At 42.6% G+C, this 19821-nt stretch overlaps 1 protein-coding gene across 1 annotated transcript in view; it reads right to left on the minus strand.

The window, feature by feature from the left end:
• Positions 1-5121, minus strand: part of AK5 (adenylate kinase 5) — a 193402-nt gene extending 188281 nt beyond the window's left edge. The window contains exons 1-2 of the mRNA XM_081088444.1: positions 4684-5121; positions 616-802 (exon numbers count right to left, since the gene is read on the minus strand). Coding sequence (XP_080944570.1) covers positions 616-802; positions 4684-4743 — 247 coding nt within the window. The 5' untranslated portion in view covers positions 4744-5121. The remainder of the gene's footprint in view (positions 1-615; positions 803-4683) is intronic.
• Between the last annotated feature and the right edge of the window lie 14700 nt (positions 5122-19821).

Consider the following 19821-nt stretch of genomic DNA (forward strand, 5'->3'; position numbering starts at 1 on the left):
CATATTAATAAATCAAATCTCTTCCCAGCTAGCAATAACTGTCATTTTTGTCTGTCATCTCATTTATTTGGAAAAGTCTTATTTGCAATTTCAAGAACAATGCATAGTCTGCTAATGCAATTCATTTCACAAAGTAATGACATCAGTAATATAAAATTTCATTTATAGTTAAGTGCTGGACAATGGTATGTGATTTTGTTTGTCTTATCACAGAGGTGATTAGAATTAGCAGAGAGAGATGAATCCTATTCCAGGGTCAAATACCCTTCACGAGTTTGGAAACCTAATAAATTAAATCATTGCCTACAGTTTATATGGTGTGTGTGTGTGTGTGTGTGTGTGTGTGTTTTAAATATATTTTTATTGATTTTTTACAGAGAGGAAGGGAGAGAGATAGAGAGTTAGAAACATCGATGAGAGAGAAACATCGATCAGCTGCCTCCTGCCTCCCACCAGGGATGTGCCCACAACCCAGGTACATGCCCTTGACTGGAATCTAACCCCGGACCCTTCAGTCCACAGGCTGACGCTCTATCCACTGAGCCAAACCGGTTTCAGCTATATGGTGTGTTTTAATGAGAAATATAGATGTCTATTATTCTGCATATACATTACCAGATCTTAGGAAGGATCTCCGTGACTGTCCTCCATTGAGCGGAGGTAAAGTCTTCTTTTCCTGGCTGACAAATGTATCCCATTTCACCTTGTCACAGCCGCCTAGTTCCTTTACTTTCTGTAAACAACTTTCCAAGTACTCTACCGGGTCTTCAGGCTTAGAACACATCAGTCCATTCAGAAGGCTCTGAAATACAATAAAATGTTTAAAAATCGCCTTTGTTAAAATAGTGTATGCCCCATCTCTAAATTCCTGGTTGTTTTTGTTCTTTGCATTCGTCTTTTAATAAATAATTAAGAGTTGAAGTTATTGTCTGGTTAAGACAATTCCTTAAATTCTTGACCAATTAGTTTTCAGCTGAGCATTCTGGGCTTTTTAAATGATGAAGGCAACTATCTAGTTTAAAATGGAACAGTTCTATTAAAGTCTCCCAGCTGCAGTTTCTTCCTGTATAAAATAGGAGTAATAATACCTACCTCAGAGGGTTCTTTAAGGACTAAAAACTTAATATTTGTCAAATTCATAGTAAGGCCTGGCACATAGTAAGGGCTCAATAAATGTTGTTGGTAGTTTTCGTTAATATTATTATCATTATGAGATAACGTCCCCTGAGCCCTCAGGTTGGCTTACAGAACTCTTCTTCTATGTTCCGAAGGTACACAGAAAAAGGAAACTTACCTGTCATTTATACTGAAATCATCAGTGTACATGTTAGTCTCCTCATTTAAACTATAAGCCTTTCAACAACACAGTGTTGGTCTTGTTTATTTTTCAATCTCCTGCCCCTAACATTTTCTCTGATACATAGTAGGTGCATATTGAACAGTTTTCTAATTAGGAAAAACACTTCACTGAAAACATGAAGTCTGAGACTCAAAAAAAAATGTTATTCGATATATAATAAGTCACTATAATATGCAGAGATTACAGAGGGGGAGAAAAAGCACGATCCTGTATTGCTTTTTTCTTTTCCTAGTGTCTGATGTGTCGCATGTACTAATTTCTAAAAATGCCACCACTTTGGAAATGTTGACTCCTAGAAACTAGACTGGTCTGAAAAATATTTTCCATTAGAGTATTTCATGGAAAAAGCATTGGAGATTATGATAACCAATGTACATTATTAATGCCTAAAACACCTACCCTTTAAAAGGCTGAAATCTTTCCTAAGTACAGTATTCTATTTTCAAATTATTCTGGTGCAATTTGCTCAAAATGGTAGGCAATTCTTACTACGTACATTTTTCTCTGGAATCCTAAATAGTGTGGCTAGAGTGTTCAATCAAAAAAGTTCGATTGCAGACGGAGGGGAAAAAACTAACTTGGGCATCCACATCCAGCTTGTGTGTCAAAACCTGTGACACACACACACACACACACACACACACACACACACACACTGTGTTTAACTTTCTTACGTCCCATGTTAATTTGGTTAACTGTGGCAATGCTTACTCGGTGTCTCTGCAGGCATTAGCTTACCCAATATACTCTCATTTCTATACAGCATTATTATCCTCACTTTATAGAATAGGAAATTGTGGATCAGAAAGGTTAATGAGTTGATCAAGGTTCCTCATCTAGAAACGCCTAGGCCCAGGATTCCAACTCACTGTTTCTGATTAAAAAGCCTATACAGCCCTCTCTCTACATCTTTCAAAAATATGATGTGGGATGAAGAGAAATGCCAGATTATCTGTGCCCCATGCATAATCCAACTACAATATGAATCATTCAAGATTTTGTCTTTTATTTTTTTATCCTTATTATGACCTAAAATGGATAAACTTACTCAATGAAGGTTTTTGTTTGTTTTTACTTGAAAATATACATTTCCAGCCTCTTTCAACAAAACTGATTCCCTTAAGGGTATTGCTTTTAGAAGAGGGGTGGGGATGAGTTCTACTCATTTATGGATAATTTAAATCCTTTCTTTTAGTAGCCAGCCACCATCACAGATCAGATCTAAGATAATCAGCAAAGATTATTATTCTGTTTCTTTGAGTTAATTGTTTGACAGATATCTAATTGTTAAATTTTGTTACTTAGAAATTTTGTGTACCTGGATTGTGGTTTTTGAGACAAAAAATTCATTTTGGAAACCTAAAGCATTTGGTATTGCTGTCTACACTCATCACATGGAGAAGTGCCATGTTTTACTTCTCTCACTGCTGAGCCCAACACAGACAGATTCTTTTCACTGGAAGGCCTTTGGAGGTCACCAGCAAGCAGTCTTCTCCCATTGCCCAGGATTGCATTTAAGTACACTGTACTACCGCATTTCTCCTGAGTTACTTCCTTTTCTGGGTGTGCATTATCTTAAGATGTCCAATTCACATGCAGAAAAGACAAGGAAAGAAAATAACACCTGAACAACCAAAAAACAAAACAAAACAAAAAACAAACCCACAAAAAAAAAAAACAACAACAACAAAAAACCCTGCCATTACTTATTTGCAGACACAGTGAAAATTTTCAGGAACAAACTGTCAAAATTCTCTGTGGTTACTTTCCACCAAGGAGGAAAAATAGTACCCACATTTATTTATAAGAAAAAGATGTCCTATTAACCAGAATTTTACAAACAGGTAGCTCTCCTGCAGTGATTCTTTTGGAAGTGTAGGAATGAAATTGATCTCAGTAGCAGTACTTATGACAAAAACCTTCATCTCCATATTTACTTTTTGAAAATTAAAAAAGAAAAAGAAAAACTCTTAGCAGGAAGCCTACATACCCCCAAGACCTGTCCTTACACATTACCTCCTGATGATTTTTCAAACACAAGTAGCACACTTGCTAGATTTGGGGCTTCGCATACCAGACTTGTGCTAAGTAGCAGGTGGTTTGCCTGAAAATCTGGCTTCAGATGAACCTAAAAAAAGGTGGCTTACAGGGGTAAACAAAAAATGAAGATCTGTAATGATGGTAGCCAATTTTAAAGATAATTTGGAAAAATAGGGACAAAATTCTTCTCCCAAGTGATCTTTTAAAATTTCTTTTGACAGGAGAAACTCCTCCAAACAGAAAAAAAAGGGCAACTCAAGACCATTAGTTTACTCTATCAGTCTACAGTCATCATCTTAAAGGGGGAGAGGGGTAAGGTGTGCAGTGAACGGATTTCTCCTTTCAGGGTTCTCTCCGTGAAGCTTGGCTCGAATCCATTTTTCTTTTTACCCTAAACAAGTATTTTAAAATTAAATTTGGAGAGAAGGAAGCCACCCGGAGACTGTGGTTTAGAACTAACCAAGGTTCCTGTAGTTCCTCAAGCCTCCTCTTCCACATTCTCCAAGTGCCCTCCTGCCCGGCCCAGATGCAGATGCCGCCGTGATGCGGCGTGAAGACGGAGCAACAGGAGACACGCCCGCCTCCCCATCCCTCTCCGATCCGCATTCTCCAGGTGAGGGCTGGCGGGGCAGGCGACAAAGAGAACCCTCCCTCCCAAGCGACAGGAAAACGTGCTCAGGAGTTCATTCACCGAAAGCGCAGAGCAGCGCTGGCGGCCTGCCACCCTGGAGGTAGCGCTGCACTCGATGGGTTTGGATTTGTTTCTGCATCTTCATCCCTCTCCTCCAAGCTGTCCCCGGCGAGGGCTGCTTGCATCCACACTTTGCCTTCACCGCGGGGACCCCGACCCCGACCCTAGGTGTGCGGAGGGTTAGGGCTCTAGTACCCCCTTCCCTCAGTGTCCAGACCCAGAGCGACTTGGGCGCCAGCGTGCCCACCTGGCCTGACCCTAGCGTCCCGAGAGCGCGGCCGGCCGCTGCCTGAGCCCACCTGGGCGCCCACTTCCGAGGGCTGCAGGCTGCTGCCAGACCCGCTGGAAGACTGGAACTTGATCTGGGAAATGCGGGCTTCCGAGCCCAGCCTAGGGACAAGGACCCCGGCAGTCCCCGGGAAAGGCGGCTACCTCCGGGCGGGCGCGCGGGCGGGCGAGCTTGTTGGTCCCTTCACTTCCCTGCCCCGCGTCGGCAACGTGGGACGGGGAGCGGCTTCCTCACCCCGAACCCCCCAAACGCCCTTCCCGACCTTCCCCACCCTCCGCCCCTCTGCCAGCCTCAGCCCCTTACCTCGAAAAGGAGAGGGATCTCCCTCCGGGCCAGATACTCCTTAGCATCGTTGGTGTTCATGGCTGTGCCGCGCGTGCCTGGGGCGCAGGCGGGGAGGCTCCGGGGATGCGGCGCTCTGGGCTGGGGCTGAAGGGGTCCGCGCCGGGCACCGTGCAGCCCCCGCTCTCACGCGCAAACACACGCTCAGCTTTGCCCTCTCAGCCCAGGGCCCCCTCGCCTTTCCCCGGGGCGGGTGGTCTCCGCGCTCCCGCCACCCCCGCCTTGGTTCCGGCGCCCGCACCCAGGCTGCGGGCTGGGAGCAGCGGCTTCCCGGGTTCCCAGGCAGCGCGGCTGCCAGGGGAGGGGCGGAGGGAGTGGAGGAGGGAGGACGGAGAAGCGGACGCGAGGCAGCAGCCCGCCCGCCTCTCCGGCTCAGCGCGCGCTGCTCTGCCCCTCCCCAGCCCGGTCCGCCTCTGCGGTCACTCAGGCTGCGCGGGAGGGCGGGAGGCGGGCGCAGGGTGCGGGGGTGGGCGCCGGCGCGCGAGCTGGGGGCTCGCAGTCACACCCCTCCGGGTCGCCCGGGGTACGCCCTAACCTGGGGCCAGGTGGCCAGAGGAACAGAGTCGGGGGCTCTAGGAACCTGCCACCTTTTCACTTCTCCATTCCCACCCACACGGTTACTCATGCGTCCCTAAGGAACTCCCAGGAAGAAACCGAATTGTCACAGAATTTATGATTTAGTCCTAAGATTACGATCTTTCATAATGAAAAGCTGGGGGGGGGGGGGGTAAGGCGGAAAGAGGGCTTTGAGGTGTGGAATCCATCTCCTTAAAATAAGTTTTAGATCTTGGGTATTTCTATCCTTCGGGAAAGTTTTGCTAGCTGGCTTCGAATTTTTTCCGTCTGTGTCACAAATTCTCACAGATTTCAGTATGAGGCCTTAGAGTAGCCTGACCTATTCACTAACAAGGATTACTAAGCAGCCAACTAGTAACTTATCTCCATAGAGAGGAATGGGAAGATAGAGGAGAGAAGTGGGTGGTGGTGGAAAGCTGGTGAAATTCAAAACGTGACTAGCAGGTGGGGTGGGTGGCATCGTTAATTAGATATGAGGAATATGCACCCAGTGGGCCATCAATCACTCCAGGGTGAGTATGGGTGGGTGCATTAAGTCAGCAATGTAGGTGAAGGATCTTCTTACTATCAAAGGGTAGCCATCTTCTTCCTATCTCCCAAGATGACTCATTTCCTCTATTAAAATATCTTTTCATTGCCTGTTTGAAAGGCGGCCCATGGCACACTGAGACCATGATCTTTAACTGTGTGCAAGGCCTGACTCTGTGGGAGGGTGTGTGAGAGAAAGGGAGGCTCTGATAGGAGCTGACATCTGGGGACTGGCCAGAGGGAGAAGCAATATTGCAACTGTTTCCAAAATATCAGTGTCTGATTGTCCATTACAGATCTTTCCTTGGTTCTACTTCTCCTCCCGCAAACATCTGCTTTTCAAGCCTTCGCTGTAGCTGCATTTTTGTTTTGCCCAAGGGAGGAAATTCAAGAATTAATTGAGTTTTGTAAAGTAAATGAAATTTTTCTGAGCACTTGTGAAACCATGTGTCAAGTGGTAGTCTTAAATGAGGCAGGTGTTCCAGTTCCAGGGAAATTGGTTTCTGCCCTCAGAATATGCCACATCACTTACAGGCCCACCTTCCATTTTTTGACTCACGGTGGTGGTGAAAGTACTGTCTTTTCCCTAGGCAACAGTGCTTGACAAGTACCAGCGTCCATGGCATGAAGGCTTATTTTGTGAACAGGCACAGCTGACGTGAAGCACCTAGGACTGAAGAGGCCACTTTCTGCAGGACCTGTCAAGGTCATCCTTTACAGAAAAGAATCTGGCAGAGCTCAGCTCACATCCTCCATCCTGGGAAGAAATGTAACCTAAACGCACGTTAGTGTAGTCGGGCAAGGATGGCAACTTCCTTGGATAAAGAGAGTACATAAGAATGACTGCATTGCACTAAATATTATAGATAGCCGGAAAAACATAGCAACTGGAGATATGGCAGACTTTCAGGTAGCCTTATGTACTGGCAATCAGTACTTTTTGGTGTGTTCCAGATGTATGAAGGAGGCAAGATGTTCATAATTACTTTTGCAAAGGGGGTGTGGCCGGCTAGAGGAAAGAGCTACATGATGCTCAGGAGACAGGCTGACGGTTTGGAAGAGAGGAAAGAGAAAGGACAAGGAACAACAAATACATCCTTGCCATGAGAAAGCTGGCCCACTAGTCCCTGCTATGAAGTGCTAAGGCTGTGTATATAAAGGGTTCATGGCCCTTTGTTCTTTGTTTACTTGGGGATGCATTCCTGCACGTGCTCACAAATCAGGATGGCTACTGCATGTCTGGTGTCTCTACATAGAGTTTCTTCTGCTCCCACGTTGGGTTCTAAGATACAGCAGTAAATAAGACAGACATGATCCCTGCTGTCAAGAGCTTACATTCTACTGGAGAGTGCATGTAATGAGCAAATAAAAATGCATAAACAACATCAGATAGAGATAAATGGTAGGCAAACATTTAAAATACCCACCCAAAGGCATAAATAAAGACATATTAGATAGTGTTTGATCGAATGATGAAAATCAAACAGACTAATTGTTTATTTGAAGCAAGGAGGCAGAGTTCAGATTTGTTTGCCGGAAGTGGCAGAGGAAGTGGAAATGAAGGTAACCATTGGGAAAATAACTTAGAACTTTGCAAAGGTCCAGAGGAGGAGGCTATTGGTGGGAATGTTTCTCCAGGTGATTACCTAAGAGGGCTCGCTGCTGACACCCGAGCTAGGTCTCAGCAAAGGGTGAACCTACTCTGTACCCTACTAATCAAGTGTCTGTTGGTAGGAACCATTCACTCCATCCACACAAACAAGGCTCAAGGGCTCTATGCCCGGAACAGCACTTCCCAAAACCCAAAGAAGGCTGGAACCTATGCTTATTCCCTTCCTCATCCACTCCTAACAGATACTTATGCCATCTGTAATTTCACGGGGGCCTACAGAAAATTTCAGCAGTGAAGTGCAAAATATTTGTCATGTTGCAGCTCCTTGCCCCAGGAGAGGAGCCTAATGGGATCAGCCATAGGCACTGGTGTGGATAGTTAGGACGTGATGACAAGTTTGGCCATAGCGCAAGGTAAAAATGTATTGTGTGTTTGAGTCAAGGCCTGTGATAAACACTCTATAAAATATATCACAGAGCTATATATACGTCATCTTTAATTCTTAATCTGTAAAATATGTATTATTCTCATTATATAAAATGAAATAGCTCAGACTCAGAGAGTCTTATTTCAAGGTAGTACCAACAGTGTTAGTCCAACTGCAAAACCCTATGCGACCTCTTCCCTTAGGGCAGCAGCATCATAATGGCTTTCAAGTTGATGAGGTCCTGCAACAATATTCTTTGTACCTTTGGGGGTTTTCTAAGGGTTCTTGCATTCTCCCTTTCCTTTTTCCTTCCTCCCTTCCTCCCTTCCTTCCTTCCTTCCTTCCTTCCTTCCTTCCTTCCTTCCTTCCTTCCTTCCTTCCTTTTTTCAGCAGATGTCATTTTGTATTTGGGTTGTGTGTGTTATTTAAAACACAAGCATAACAAAACATGTATAAGAACAAGTTTATCTCAGTAGTTTTCTAATTGTTCAGGGTTCTTTTTGGTTTGAAGTTTTTGCTTGATTCAGAGATTGAACAGACAATACATCATTCCTATTTATTGAGTCCTTGAGTGTTGAATTTTTCTCATTCAGCACAAAAACACACACACAATATCACCCTCCGAATTACTCTATTTCCCTCACTAATTGACCACCTACTGGGCCACTTGTATATTCTGGGCAATTTGTAAATACTTTGTTTACCCAGAAAAAAAACCCTAAACCCTATGAGACCTTCAATATACATCTATATTGTCCTGATAAATACCCCCCTTGTTTACATGTATTTGTTTTAGAAGGTCTTTCTGAGGCTTTTACTTTTTTGTGAGTGTGGCATGTACAAACTGATCTGTGAAATCCGGGGTGACTGCAGGCTGAAATAATGGTGTATAACACAATTCTTTGGCCAAAGCAGATTTTCCCCAATGCTCTATTTCCCCACACCAGCTGAAGAGCTGAGCCAGACACTGGAATTCTGGATCTCAAAGACCTCTAGGAATTCTTGAGTCAGAGGGGGTTAGAGAGTAAAAGATTTTAAACTCTTCCCCTAATGTCTGAAAGCATTAAGAAAATCTCCATCTATGTAATAACATATACTAAGAATAGCTAAGATTTGGAAAATCCTATTTATTTACTTATCTATTCATTAATGTATGCATTCATTAATCAAACAATTACAAAGTAACCTTTTAGATACTAGGCCTGTGTTTGGAGCTGGGAATATAAAGAACAAGACTAAAGGGGTTCACTGTCTATAGAAAGAGATGGACTTGTAATAATTAAGTACAGATAAATGTAATAATGTTTTAATAATATGATAGAAGTAGATATGTGGAGGAAGGTTGTTATGGTGGGGACACAAAGGTACATGACTCATATAAATCCATATATGGTAAAGAGTACGTAGAAAGTTTTAAAAAGAGACTTCATTCAATTTTTCTTACCCCCCCCCCAAAAAAATTACTGAGTTTTTAGCTGTTTTCCTATCTGATCTCCCACTCCCCCAGAAACATAGCTTTTCAGAAACATTATCACACACTTTATTACACAGGCTCTGCATAACCACTTTTGAAAATGGCTGTGTGAGCCCAGCCAGCGTGGCTCAGTGGTTGAGCATCAACCTATCAACCAGGAGGTCACGGTTCAATTCCCAGTCAGGGCACATGCCCGGGTTGCGGGCTCAATCCCCAGTGTGGGGTATGCAGGAAGCAGGCGATCAATGATTCTTTCTCATCATTGATGTTTATATCTCGCTTTCCTTCTCCCTTCCTCTCTGAAATCAATAAAAATATTTTAAAAAAGAGAAAGTGGCTTGTGAAAGGTCACGGAGCAGCTTTGACACAGCAACCTCACCATTTCCTCCTGGGGCAGCACATTGTAATTGCTCCCACTGTTCTGCTGTGAGCAATTCTAGTATGAAGAACTCTGCTTATTTTTTCACCTTTTAAATTATTATTCATTGGTTAGTATGATCATATAGGTTTCAGGTGTGGGCTTCTATGTTACAAGAGCTGCATATTGCACTATGTGCCAGTGTCATCCCAATAAATGTAATAAAAAAATAAAAAAATAGATTATTATTCAGAAAAATTTCCGAAAGTAGGTTACTGGATACAATGGAAAATGCATTTTATGTTTCTTTATTTAGTTATCAAATTTCCAGAAGGGCCTAATCCATTTATTGTGCCATTAGCAAAATTCTGAGTGTTTGAGAGTTCCAGTTTTACTATACTCTCACTAATAAGGAATTATATGTTTTAATTTATTCTTAGTTTCACTTTAATAGATTAAAATTACATTTAAAAAATTTTCAACACAACTTCTTATCTACCTTGCTAAGGCCGAACTTCTGTCATTTCACTTCTAACTTGGGCCTCTTTTTTTAAAAAAATTCTTTTTTCTTCCATTATTTATTCTTGTGCTGCTCTCCCATGATCATGTTTTTGTTTATGAATCTGTTATAACATTTTTCATATTCTGCTTTATGGAATAGTTACCAGCACCTCTTGGAAGGGGTTTATCTCTGTATATGCTGCAGCACCCAGCACAGTATTTTACACATCATGAGGCCTAATGTACAAAGCATTTTACCACATCGCCTCATTTAATTCACACAATAACTTGAACTAGGCATTATTTTCCACTTTTAGATAAGAAGAAAATGATACTGAGTCAAAGATCACACCAGTAAAAATTGACTGAAATATATACACAAAAACCAATTCCAGATGGATTTCAGATCTAAATATAGCTGGTAAAATCATAAAAATTTTAGAAGAAAACATAGGACATATTTGTGACCAAGGAGTAGACAAATAGTTCTTAAGATATATATATATATATATATATATATATATATATATATATATATATATATATATGCCTAAATGACCGTAATAACCAGTCGACTGAACAACTGAACAACTGGTCGCTATTATGCACACTGGCCACCAGGGGGCAGATGCTCAATGCAGGAGCTGCCCCCTGGTGGTCAGTGCACCCCCACATCCAACCTCCCCCAGCTGGCCAACCTCTTGCAGTCCCTCCCCCCAGCTGGCCATCCCCAATTGGGCTGGTAGCCAATCCCCTGCAGTGTCTCCCCCAGACTGGGCAAGATGGCCCCGATGGGCCCTGATTTCTGGCCAGGCTGAGAAACCCAACCCATGCACAAATTCGTGCACTGGGCCTCTAGTTTGTAATAAAATAATACATTATAAATCAGACTACATTAAGAGAAAGAGCTTCTGTTCCTCAAAAGTTATGATAAAGAAAATGAAAAGGGCCCTAGCTGGTTTGACTCGGTGGATAGAGCATCAGCCTGCGGACTGAAGGGTCCCAGGTTCAATTCTGGTCTAAGGGCACATGCCTGGGTTGTGGGCTCGATCCTCAGTGGGGGGCATGCACGAGCAGCCAATCAATGATTCGCCTTCATTATTGATGTTTCTATCTATCTATCACTCTCTCCCTTCCTCTCTGAAATCAATAAAAATATATTTTAAAAAAAGGAAAATGAAAAGGCATTCTATTAAGTAGGAGGAAATATTTGCCATTTATATATCCAATAAAGGACTCAAATATATAACTTCCACAAATCAATAAGAAAAAGAAAGTCTAATAGAAAAATGAACAAAAGACTTGAGCAAACATTTCACAAATTCAAATTCAAATGGCCAATAAATATGTAAAAAGTAATAATTTCATTAGTTATCAGGAAAATGTAAAATAAACAATGTGATACCACTATATACCCACCAGAATGGTTAAATTGAAAAACAGTCAATACTAATGTTAATGAGCCTGTGTAGTAATCAGAACTCACACATACTGCTGGGGGAGTGAAAACTTGCATACCACTTTGGAAAACTGCTTGGAAATAACTGTTAAAGATGAACATATGCATTTTTTATTTCACCAAAACATATATATTACACTCTTCATAGAACCATTATTCTAAATAGCCCCAAACTGGAAATTACTCCAGTGTTCACCAACAGCATAATACATAAGTTGTTATACTCACAAAACGGAATAAATACTATATACAGTGAGAATCAATAGTCTACAGCTACATCTAACAATATGGATGGGTCTCACAAACAATATTGAAGCAGCACCAGACACAGAAGATATAAACAATATGATTTCACTTACATAAAGTACAAAACCACGCAAAACAAACTTATGCTGTGAGAACTCAGCACAGTGGTTTACCCATAGGGGAGTGAAGTGACAGAGAGAGCTCTCAAGGAGGGTTTTGGGGCTAATGTTCATGTGCTGTTCCTTGATTTGGGTGTAGGTTACATGGCTAAGTCATCTTATGGAAACTCATTCAGCTGTACAAATAGGAGGTGCAATTTCTACATGTTATCTACACTAATAAAAGACAAAGATGCTAATTGACCATACCTTCACTATGCTCAAGCCACACCCACCAGCCAATCAGAGTGACTATATGCAAATTAACCCAACCAAGATGGCGGCTGGCAGCCACGGAGCTGGAGCAAGCAGGAGGCTTGGTTGGCCCCGGCGATGGAGGAAGCCAAGCTTCCCGCCTGCCCTGGCAGGCTGTGGCCTCCATAAAAGGCAACACATTTTCAATTATAGAAGCTAAATAAATCCCAGATACCTGCTTCCAGCCAGCCTCCACTGGGAGCTTGGGTGGCTGGGGGCTGTGGCCAGCCTGCAAACAGCCATCAGCCCCTTACCCAGACTGGCCAGGGACCCCAGCAGGACCCTCCACCTTGAAGGGGCTGTGGCCAGCCTGCAAACAGCCATCAGCCCCTCACCCAGGCTGGCCAGGCACCCCAGCGGGTACCCTCACCCTGAAGGGGCTGTGGCCAGCCTGTAAACAGGCATCAGTCCCTCACCTAGGATGGCCACACCCTCATGGGGTGAGGGTCCCCACTGGGGGCCTTGGGAAGCCTGAAAACAGTCACCAGCCCATCACCCAGACTGGCCAGGCACCCCAGCAGGACCCCCCACCCTGAAGGGGGTGTGGCCAGCCTGAAAACGGTCCTCATCCCCTCACCCAGGCTGGCCAGGCACCCCAGTGTGGGCCCCCACCCTGAAGGGGCTGTGGCCAGCCTGCAAACAGCCATCAGCCCCTCACCCAGTCTGGCCAGGCACCCTAAGGGTGACCCCCCCTGAATGGGCTATAGCCAGCCTGAAAACAGCCATCATCCCCTCACCCAGACTGTCCAGGCACCCCAGCGGGGACCCCCACCCTGAAGGGGCTGTGGCCAGCCTGCAAACAGCCATCAGCCCTCACCCAGGCTGGCCACACCCTCATGGGGTAAGGGTCCCCGCTGGGGGGCTTGGCCAGCCTGCAAACAGCCATTAGCCTCTCACCCAGGCTGGGCAGGCACCCCAGCAGAACCCCCCTCCCTGAAGGGGGTGTGGCCAGCCTGAAAACAGCCCTCAGCCCCTCACCCAGGCTGGCCAGGTACCCCAGTGGGACCCCCACCCTGATCCGGGACACCCTTTAGGACAAACCAGCCGGCCCCCACCCATGCACCAGGTCTCTATCCTATATAATAAAAGGGTAATATGCAAATTGACCCTAACAGCAGAGCGACTGGGAATCACTGGTCACTATGACACACACTGACCACCAGGGTGCAGACGCTCAATGCAGGAGCTGCCCCCTGGTGGTCAGTATGCTCCCACAGGGGGAGCTCTGCTCAGCCACAAGCCAGGCTGCCAGCTGCCAGTACAGCGGTGGTGGTGGGAGCCTCTCCTGCCTCCTCAGCAGAACTAAGGATGTCCGACTGCAGCTTAGGCCTGCTCCTTGCTGGCAAGTGGACATCCCCCGAGGGCTCCCGGGCTGCCAGAGGGATGTCTGACTGCCAGCTTAGGCCCAATCCCCCGGGGAGCATGCCTAAGTCAGCAGGTGGTCATTCCCCGAGGGGACCCAGAAGGCGAGAAGGCACAGGCCGGGCTGAGGACACTCCTGAGTGCACAAATTTTTGTGCACCAGGCCTCTAGTACTTCAATAAAGAGATATAGTAAAAAGTAAAAGATGGTGAATTATGGAATTCAAATCCCAAACCATCTTTTTCTTAAAGTCCATGCCCTCCTAACTGTTTCTTGCTATTTTATCATTTAATACGCAGATCAAAAGTGAAGTTGCCATCCATGGCCCTTTGCCTGTACCTTTATATTGCACTTAGATTTGAATTGCTCCTCTAAACACAATGCTGCTTGCTTTTAAGTAATAATTTACATATAACTTAGTCTCTCTGACTGTGAGGTTCTGAACTTTGCATAAGCAAGGACCATCTCCTATAAATCTTTATTTTCCCAGTACTTTGGGCAATGCTTGGCCTAAGATAGATACACATGAATGCAGGAATGAACTATCTATATCTGTATCTATAGAGTACTTAGGACTTAGCCAAAGAAATTTAGAAAGATACCCTAGCAGGAAAAAGTAAACTTTCTAATATTTTTAAAAACAAACATGCTGAAGCATTTTTAAAATTGTACCACAATGACTTGAAAGAGTTAATGGCTACTTATAGCCATTTACTATGTGGGAGTATCTTTAGGTGCTGAGAAAACCTGGTTCAAGCACTACCTTTGTAAAGTCTAGAAACATCCTGGTTTATCCTATATAATAAAGATGTAATATGCAAATGGTCATTATGTAATGACCGGATCACAGATCAGCAGGAGGGTGGGGTAGGGAGCTACAAGTGGGCTGTGGAGAGCTACAGGAGGGGGCAGGGCAGCAAGCTATGAGAGGGGCCGGGGGTGGGGGAGGGGGCAGGAGGAGCTACAGGAGGGCAGGGCAGCGGGTCGAGACCCACAGGAGGGCGGCAGCGAACTACTGGCGCATGGATTCGTGCGCAAGGTTACTAGTAAGTACATGATTAGGCTACACACGTTACAATGAAAATAGTATTTTATGATACTTCATTTAGTTTATTCTTTCTTGAGTACTAACTGTTTGCCAGGCATCGCTGGCACCGCTGTGCTGCAAGGCACGTAGGTAAATAAAACACATTCATGGAGCATACAGGGTTGGGCAAAAGTAGGTTTACAGTTGTTCATATGGAAAATAATACAATAATCAATAAATAACAATACAATAGTAAACTCTGTGTTTCACGTACTCACAACTGTGAACCTACTTTTTCCCCACCCTGTATATCTAGTAGAGGGAAAATGAACAACATATATCATAATTAAGTGTATCATTTATTAGAAAGTGGTAAGTGGCATACAGGAGAGTAAGGAGGGCCAGAAGCTGGTTACAGTTTTGAATAGAGTGGTGAGGGACGGTGTCACGGAGAAGATGACATTCCAGCAAAGATTTGAGGAGGTAGGGAGTGAGCCAATATCTTGGGCAGCAGCCAGTTCAAATGTCATAGGGAGGAAGGACGCCTGATACATTCTGGCAACAGCAAGGAGTCCCATGTGGCTGGAACAGGGTGAAGGAGGACATGGGCAGGAGGAACAAGGCGAAATCATATAGGACCTTGTAAATTGTGGCAAGTTCTTGGACTTTTACTCTGAACCAAACAGGAAATTAGTGAAAGGTTTTAAGCCCAGACTAACATGTTCTGACATTTAAAAGAACATCTATCTGCCAATTTAGGAATAGGTAAAAGAACAAGGTAGAAGCAGGGAAAGCAGCTGGGAGGCCATGTGATTCATATGAGATGATGTCAGTAGAGGCGATGAGAACTAGTTCAATTCTAGGTATATTTTGAAGATAGAGCAAACAGGATTTCTGGACAGATTGAATGTGGTCTTTGAGAGAAATCATCAAGGATGACTTCATGTTTTTTGGCCGGAGGACAATAGGAAACTATTAATAGCCGCAAGTAACTTACTAACTTACAAAAGCAGACACACAGAAAAGAACTCCGATTTGCTCTCAAGGGGTCTGGCACATGGTGGTTTCTCCCTACTACTTTACTGACCACATTTCTGTTTTCATCCTTAGCCTCTGACTTATTGCAACCATCTGAGCTCATGTTGCACAAGTTAACCTCTTGTACAAGTAGGAGAGAGGAATTTCTACCTATTTTGGGAATATACTTGGGATTTCCTGTTCCAGAATTTCAGTGTTCATTCATCTGCATTAATATTTTACCTACCAATGGGAAATCTATAATTCCATCAAATCTTGTCTTTATCTTGTCAACCTAACTTGGCTATAATAAACATAAATAAGGAAACAATATGAACTCCAAGAAGTCTCTAAATTTAAAAGCTACAGCTAAAATACATATAGAAGCATTTTTATCTTGGTTTAAATAAATGTTCTGAAATATGCTTTGAAATAAAATCTTTTTTAGTCCAGTATAAGTCCTAGAGAAAAACAAAAATATGACATCAATTTATTTTTTAAAATTCGTTTTTGCAGAAAATAACACATTTGAGTTTTTATTATTCTTTTTTATCATTATTGACAAATAGCAATTCCTTGAGCCTAAAGGCCTAATATTTCTAAATGACAAAACGTGCCAGAACCTTTAGGCCCTTTTGAGTGTCCACATTGCTTTACTATGTCTCATGAACTGTTAGTAATACATGCATTAATCAGTTTAGGATGAGTAAAATGTAATCTTTCCACCCAAGGAATGAAATGTGTTCTTTCTTAATAGTCACAAGACGTTCTTGTTGGTGTGCTAGAATTTTTAAAACTTATGAGAATTTGCCATCTGCTACTGTTTTTTAAAAACTGATTCTGCATAGCCATGTTTCCTCTATTAATTGTTCTGCGATACAATCAGTTAACATTCACACTGTTTTTCTAAATTAGATTAAATTACAAATCTAAAAATCTAGTGGAGATTACATGAGCAGTAATTATTTAAAGAGGTCTCTTCCCCAAATAAATCAACATTTTAGATTGTGCAAAGGAAAACTAATATTAAAGCATGTCTCCAAACATGTCACTCTTTTGTGCAGAAATTTTAGTGGTTAGCATTTTCTGCACTGTCCAATATGGTGCCCACTATTCATATGTGACTATTTCAATTTAATACATTAATTGTTTCATAATAACTTAATACAATAAAATTAAAATTTCAGTATCTCAGTTGAACTAGCCGCATTTCCAAGTACTAAAGAGCATGTGTGGGCAGGGGCCACAATGTTGGATAGTGCAGACATAGATCATATCACTAAAGTTCTATTGGAAAGTGCTAGTCTAGAGAGTAAATTGTAAAAATGTTTAGCATAGATTTCCAAGCGCTTCATAATTTCATTCCAGTTTCCATTGCTTGGTATATCTTATAATATACTGAACACATGGAACCCATGCATCCTATACTATTTTTTATTTCTGAGCCCTCACTTACTTGATTCCCTCAGCTTAAAACTAGATTCCTCTGCTTTATACTTGGTGAAATATTTCCATGCTTACAAGGATCCACTTAAGTGTACCTTTTTCAAAAAAGGCCACCTTTATTCAGCCCTAACGGATTTAAGCATTTCCTTACCTCGTGCTCCCTGGAATGTTCTTGTATCTCTATTATATTTTGTACTGTATTTGTGTATGTATGTTTCTATCATGTGCTCCAGCCTCCAAAATGTGCCTTCATTATTGTACCCCTGTGAAACTTATCACAGTCATGTACATAATAAATACTCTAAAATGGTGTTTTGAGTAATTTATAATCAATTTAAATAGTCTGCTTTGTGAATATTTGCAGCCCCATTGTTTGATGTGTTTTGAATTTGTAAATTTGTATTTGCTGCATCATTCTTTAGGATTATTGTTTTCAAATCCCATCTACATTGACTAGCCTAGATGGGGGATGGGGGCCTGGGGGACGCTAATTGCATCAAGTTATAGATTAAGTTTATCTTTTCATGACTGTGGTTCAGTGCTTGAGTATTTCAACTGCCTTTGCTATTATCCCTCATGCTTGTAGCCAGAAAACAGAATGAAATTTAAATCAAACAAACAAACAAACAAACAGTGAGTGTCTACCAATCCCTGATAATAGGTGTTAGGTGCTAGGTATCTTTCCATTCAGCTGCCTCTGATCACTGGTTTTATAGACTCTCAATCATCAGGACAGAAAAAGGTTGTTATGACCTCGCTCAAGCCTTTCTGAAAAATGCTGTTGGCCATTGCTACACTTTCATGATTTAAAGCAAAACAAAGTCTCTCATTAGTTCATCTATTTTCAAATTTAAACTCCAAATAGAGTCCCAGCGGTCATTGCTCCTCTCATCTTCAGAAAATACAGCACAAGACTATGGCATATTCTTTTACAGGAAATTTCAAATTGTGTTTCTCATTTTTAATTTTCAGAAATTGGCAAGCGTTATTTGTGAAGATTATTTCATGCTAATGAAATGTTGAAAGTCCCAATGTTGGAACTACCTTTGTGGATGAGAAGAGGAAGTGTTTGTATACCTCTGTTGTCCTGAATACTCGCTTTCCAAAGTGTTTCCCAACATGGCCTGCGGCTTCATGGGGGCCAGTCGTCCTCATATATTTGGGCTTGATAGCTACCTCCCAATAGGAGTGGGAAGAAAAAGTATTCTTATGCCCATATAGAAGCCAGTGTATTCATGACATACTCTTTAAATTTATTATAAATACCTTTAAACTCGTGTATCTTGTGGCCACACCAATGACCTTTCTCAGCAGGTGACTTCTGCATTCGTATATCTCCAGCCCTGGCCTCTTTCCTGTACTCCAATTCTGTCATGAAACTGGGTTGCTAGATAATCATTCTATTATTCAGCTAACATTTATTGATCACACACTATCTACCAAGTACTGTGCTCACTTTTTAGGAAACAAAGACGTAGCCAGTGTGGCAAAATGCTCGTGATCTCCACAGAGGAAAAGGTTCCTAATTCAAAGAAGACAATGCAACAGGGACATTAGGGAGTGGAAAGAGCATAAGCCGGGGGGGGGGGGGGGTGATTTTCAGCCTTGTCTCTTTCTCATCCAGCTGTCTGATGCCCACAAGTTCTTAAGCAGCCTGAGCGTCAGTTTTCTATTTTATAAAAATGGAAATATGATTCTTTAAGTTGTTGAGTTATTGTGAGGGTTAATTGCGCTGGTAAGTGCAGAGTTGAAACTTAACCTAATTCCCTGCCTTCAAATTCCAGTTTGTTGCTTATTGAATTTCTTATTCTATCATTAAGACTCTGATTCCAATTATCCATTGTTCCCTCTCCCACATTGTAAGCTCAAATTAAACTGATTTGCTTACTGTTCCTTGGATACATTTGCCTTTGCTCAGACTCTTCCTTCTGCCTGGAATAACTCCCCAATTCAATATATCTAAATTCTTCCTGCATCAAAGCTCTTGGTGAAATACAGTCTTCTTCATAAAGCATTCTTTGGTTTCTGCAGCATGAAGAAACTGCTTTCTGTAAAATCCTGCAGCATTTTGTTCAATATTTTAAACAAATCATATTTTTTTTATCAGACAAGATACATCAAGTATGCTATTATAACTAGAATGCTATTATAACTTTGGCAGTAGTTTGTTTTTGAGCTTTTGGGAAATACGGTGTTATCTTCTTACCTCTGAAATGCAAACAAACTAGTGGATTGTGGAACAGGGATGCTCACCTTTTCTCATAGCCAACCTTAGTTTGTACAGTGTTCCCACTTCACCCCTTTTACTTTCTTCTCATTGTCTTTAGAAAGATGTTTATATGCTTTTAAATAAATTAGAAATGGTGGTAATAAACCAGACATTAAAAACTAGCTGATATAAGTCCTTGTGAACAACTTCGAAGTGGGCACTTTATTTTATTTATTTACTAGAGGCCCAGTGCATGAATTCGTGCACAGGTGGGGTCCCTAGGCCTGGCCAGTGATCAGGGCCAGCCACGGGGGACTGACTGCAGGAGGTTGGCCAGCTGGGACCACAAGAGGTTGGCTGCTGGCCGATTGGAGCAGGCCAGTGAGGGGAGGGATGGCAGCAGGCAGGGGGGAGGGACCACAGGAGGTTGACCGGCCAGCCCAA

Source organism: Myotis nattereri, assembly GCF_964212035.1.
Source record: "Myotis nattereri genome assembly, chromosome: 3".
Classification (NCBI taxonomy): Eukaryota; Metazoa; Chordata; class Mammalia; order Chiroptera; family Vespertilionidae; genus Myotis; species Myotis nattereri.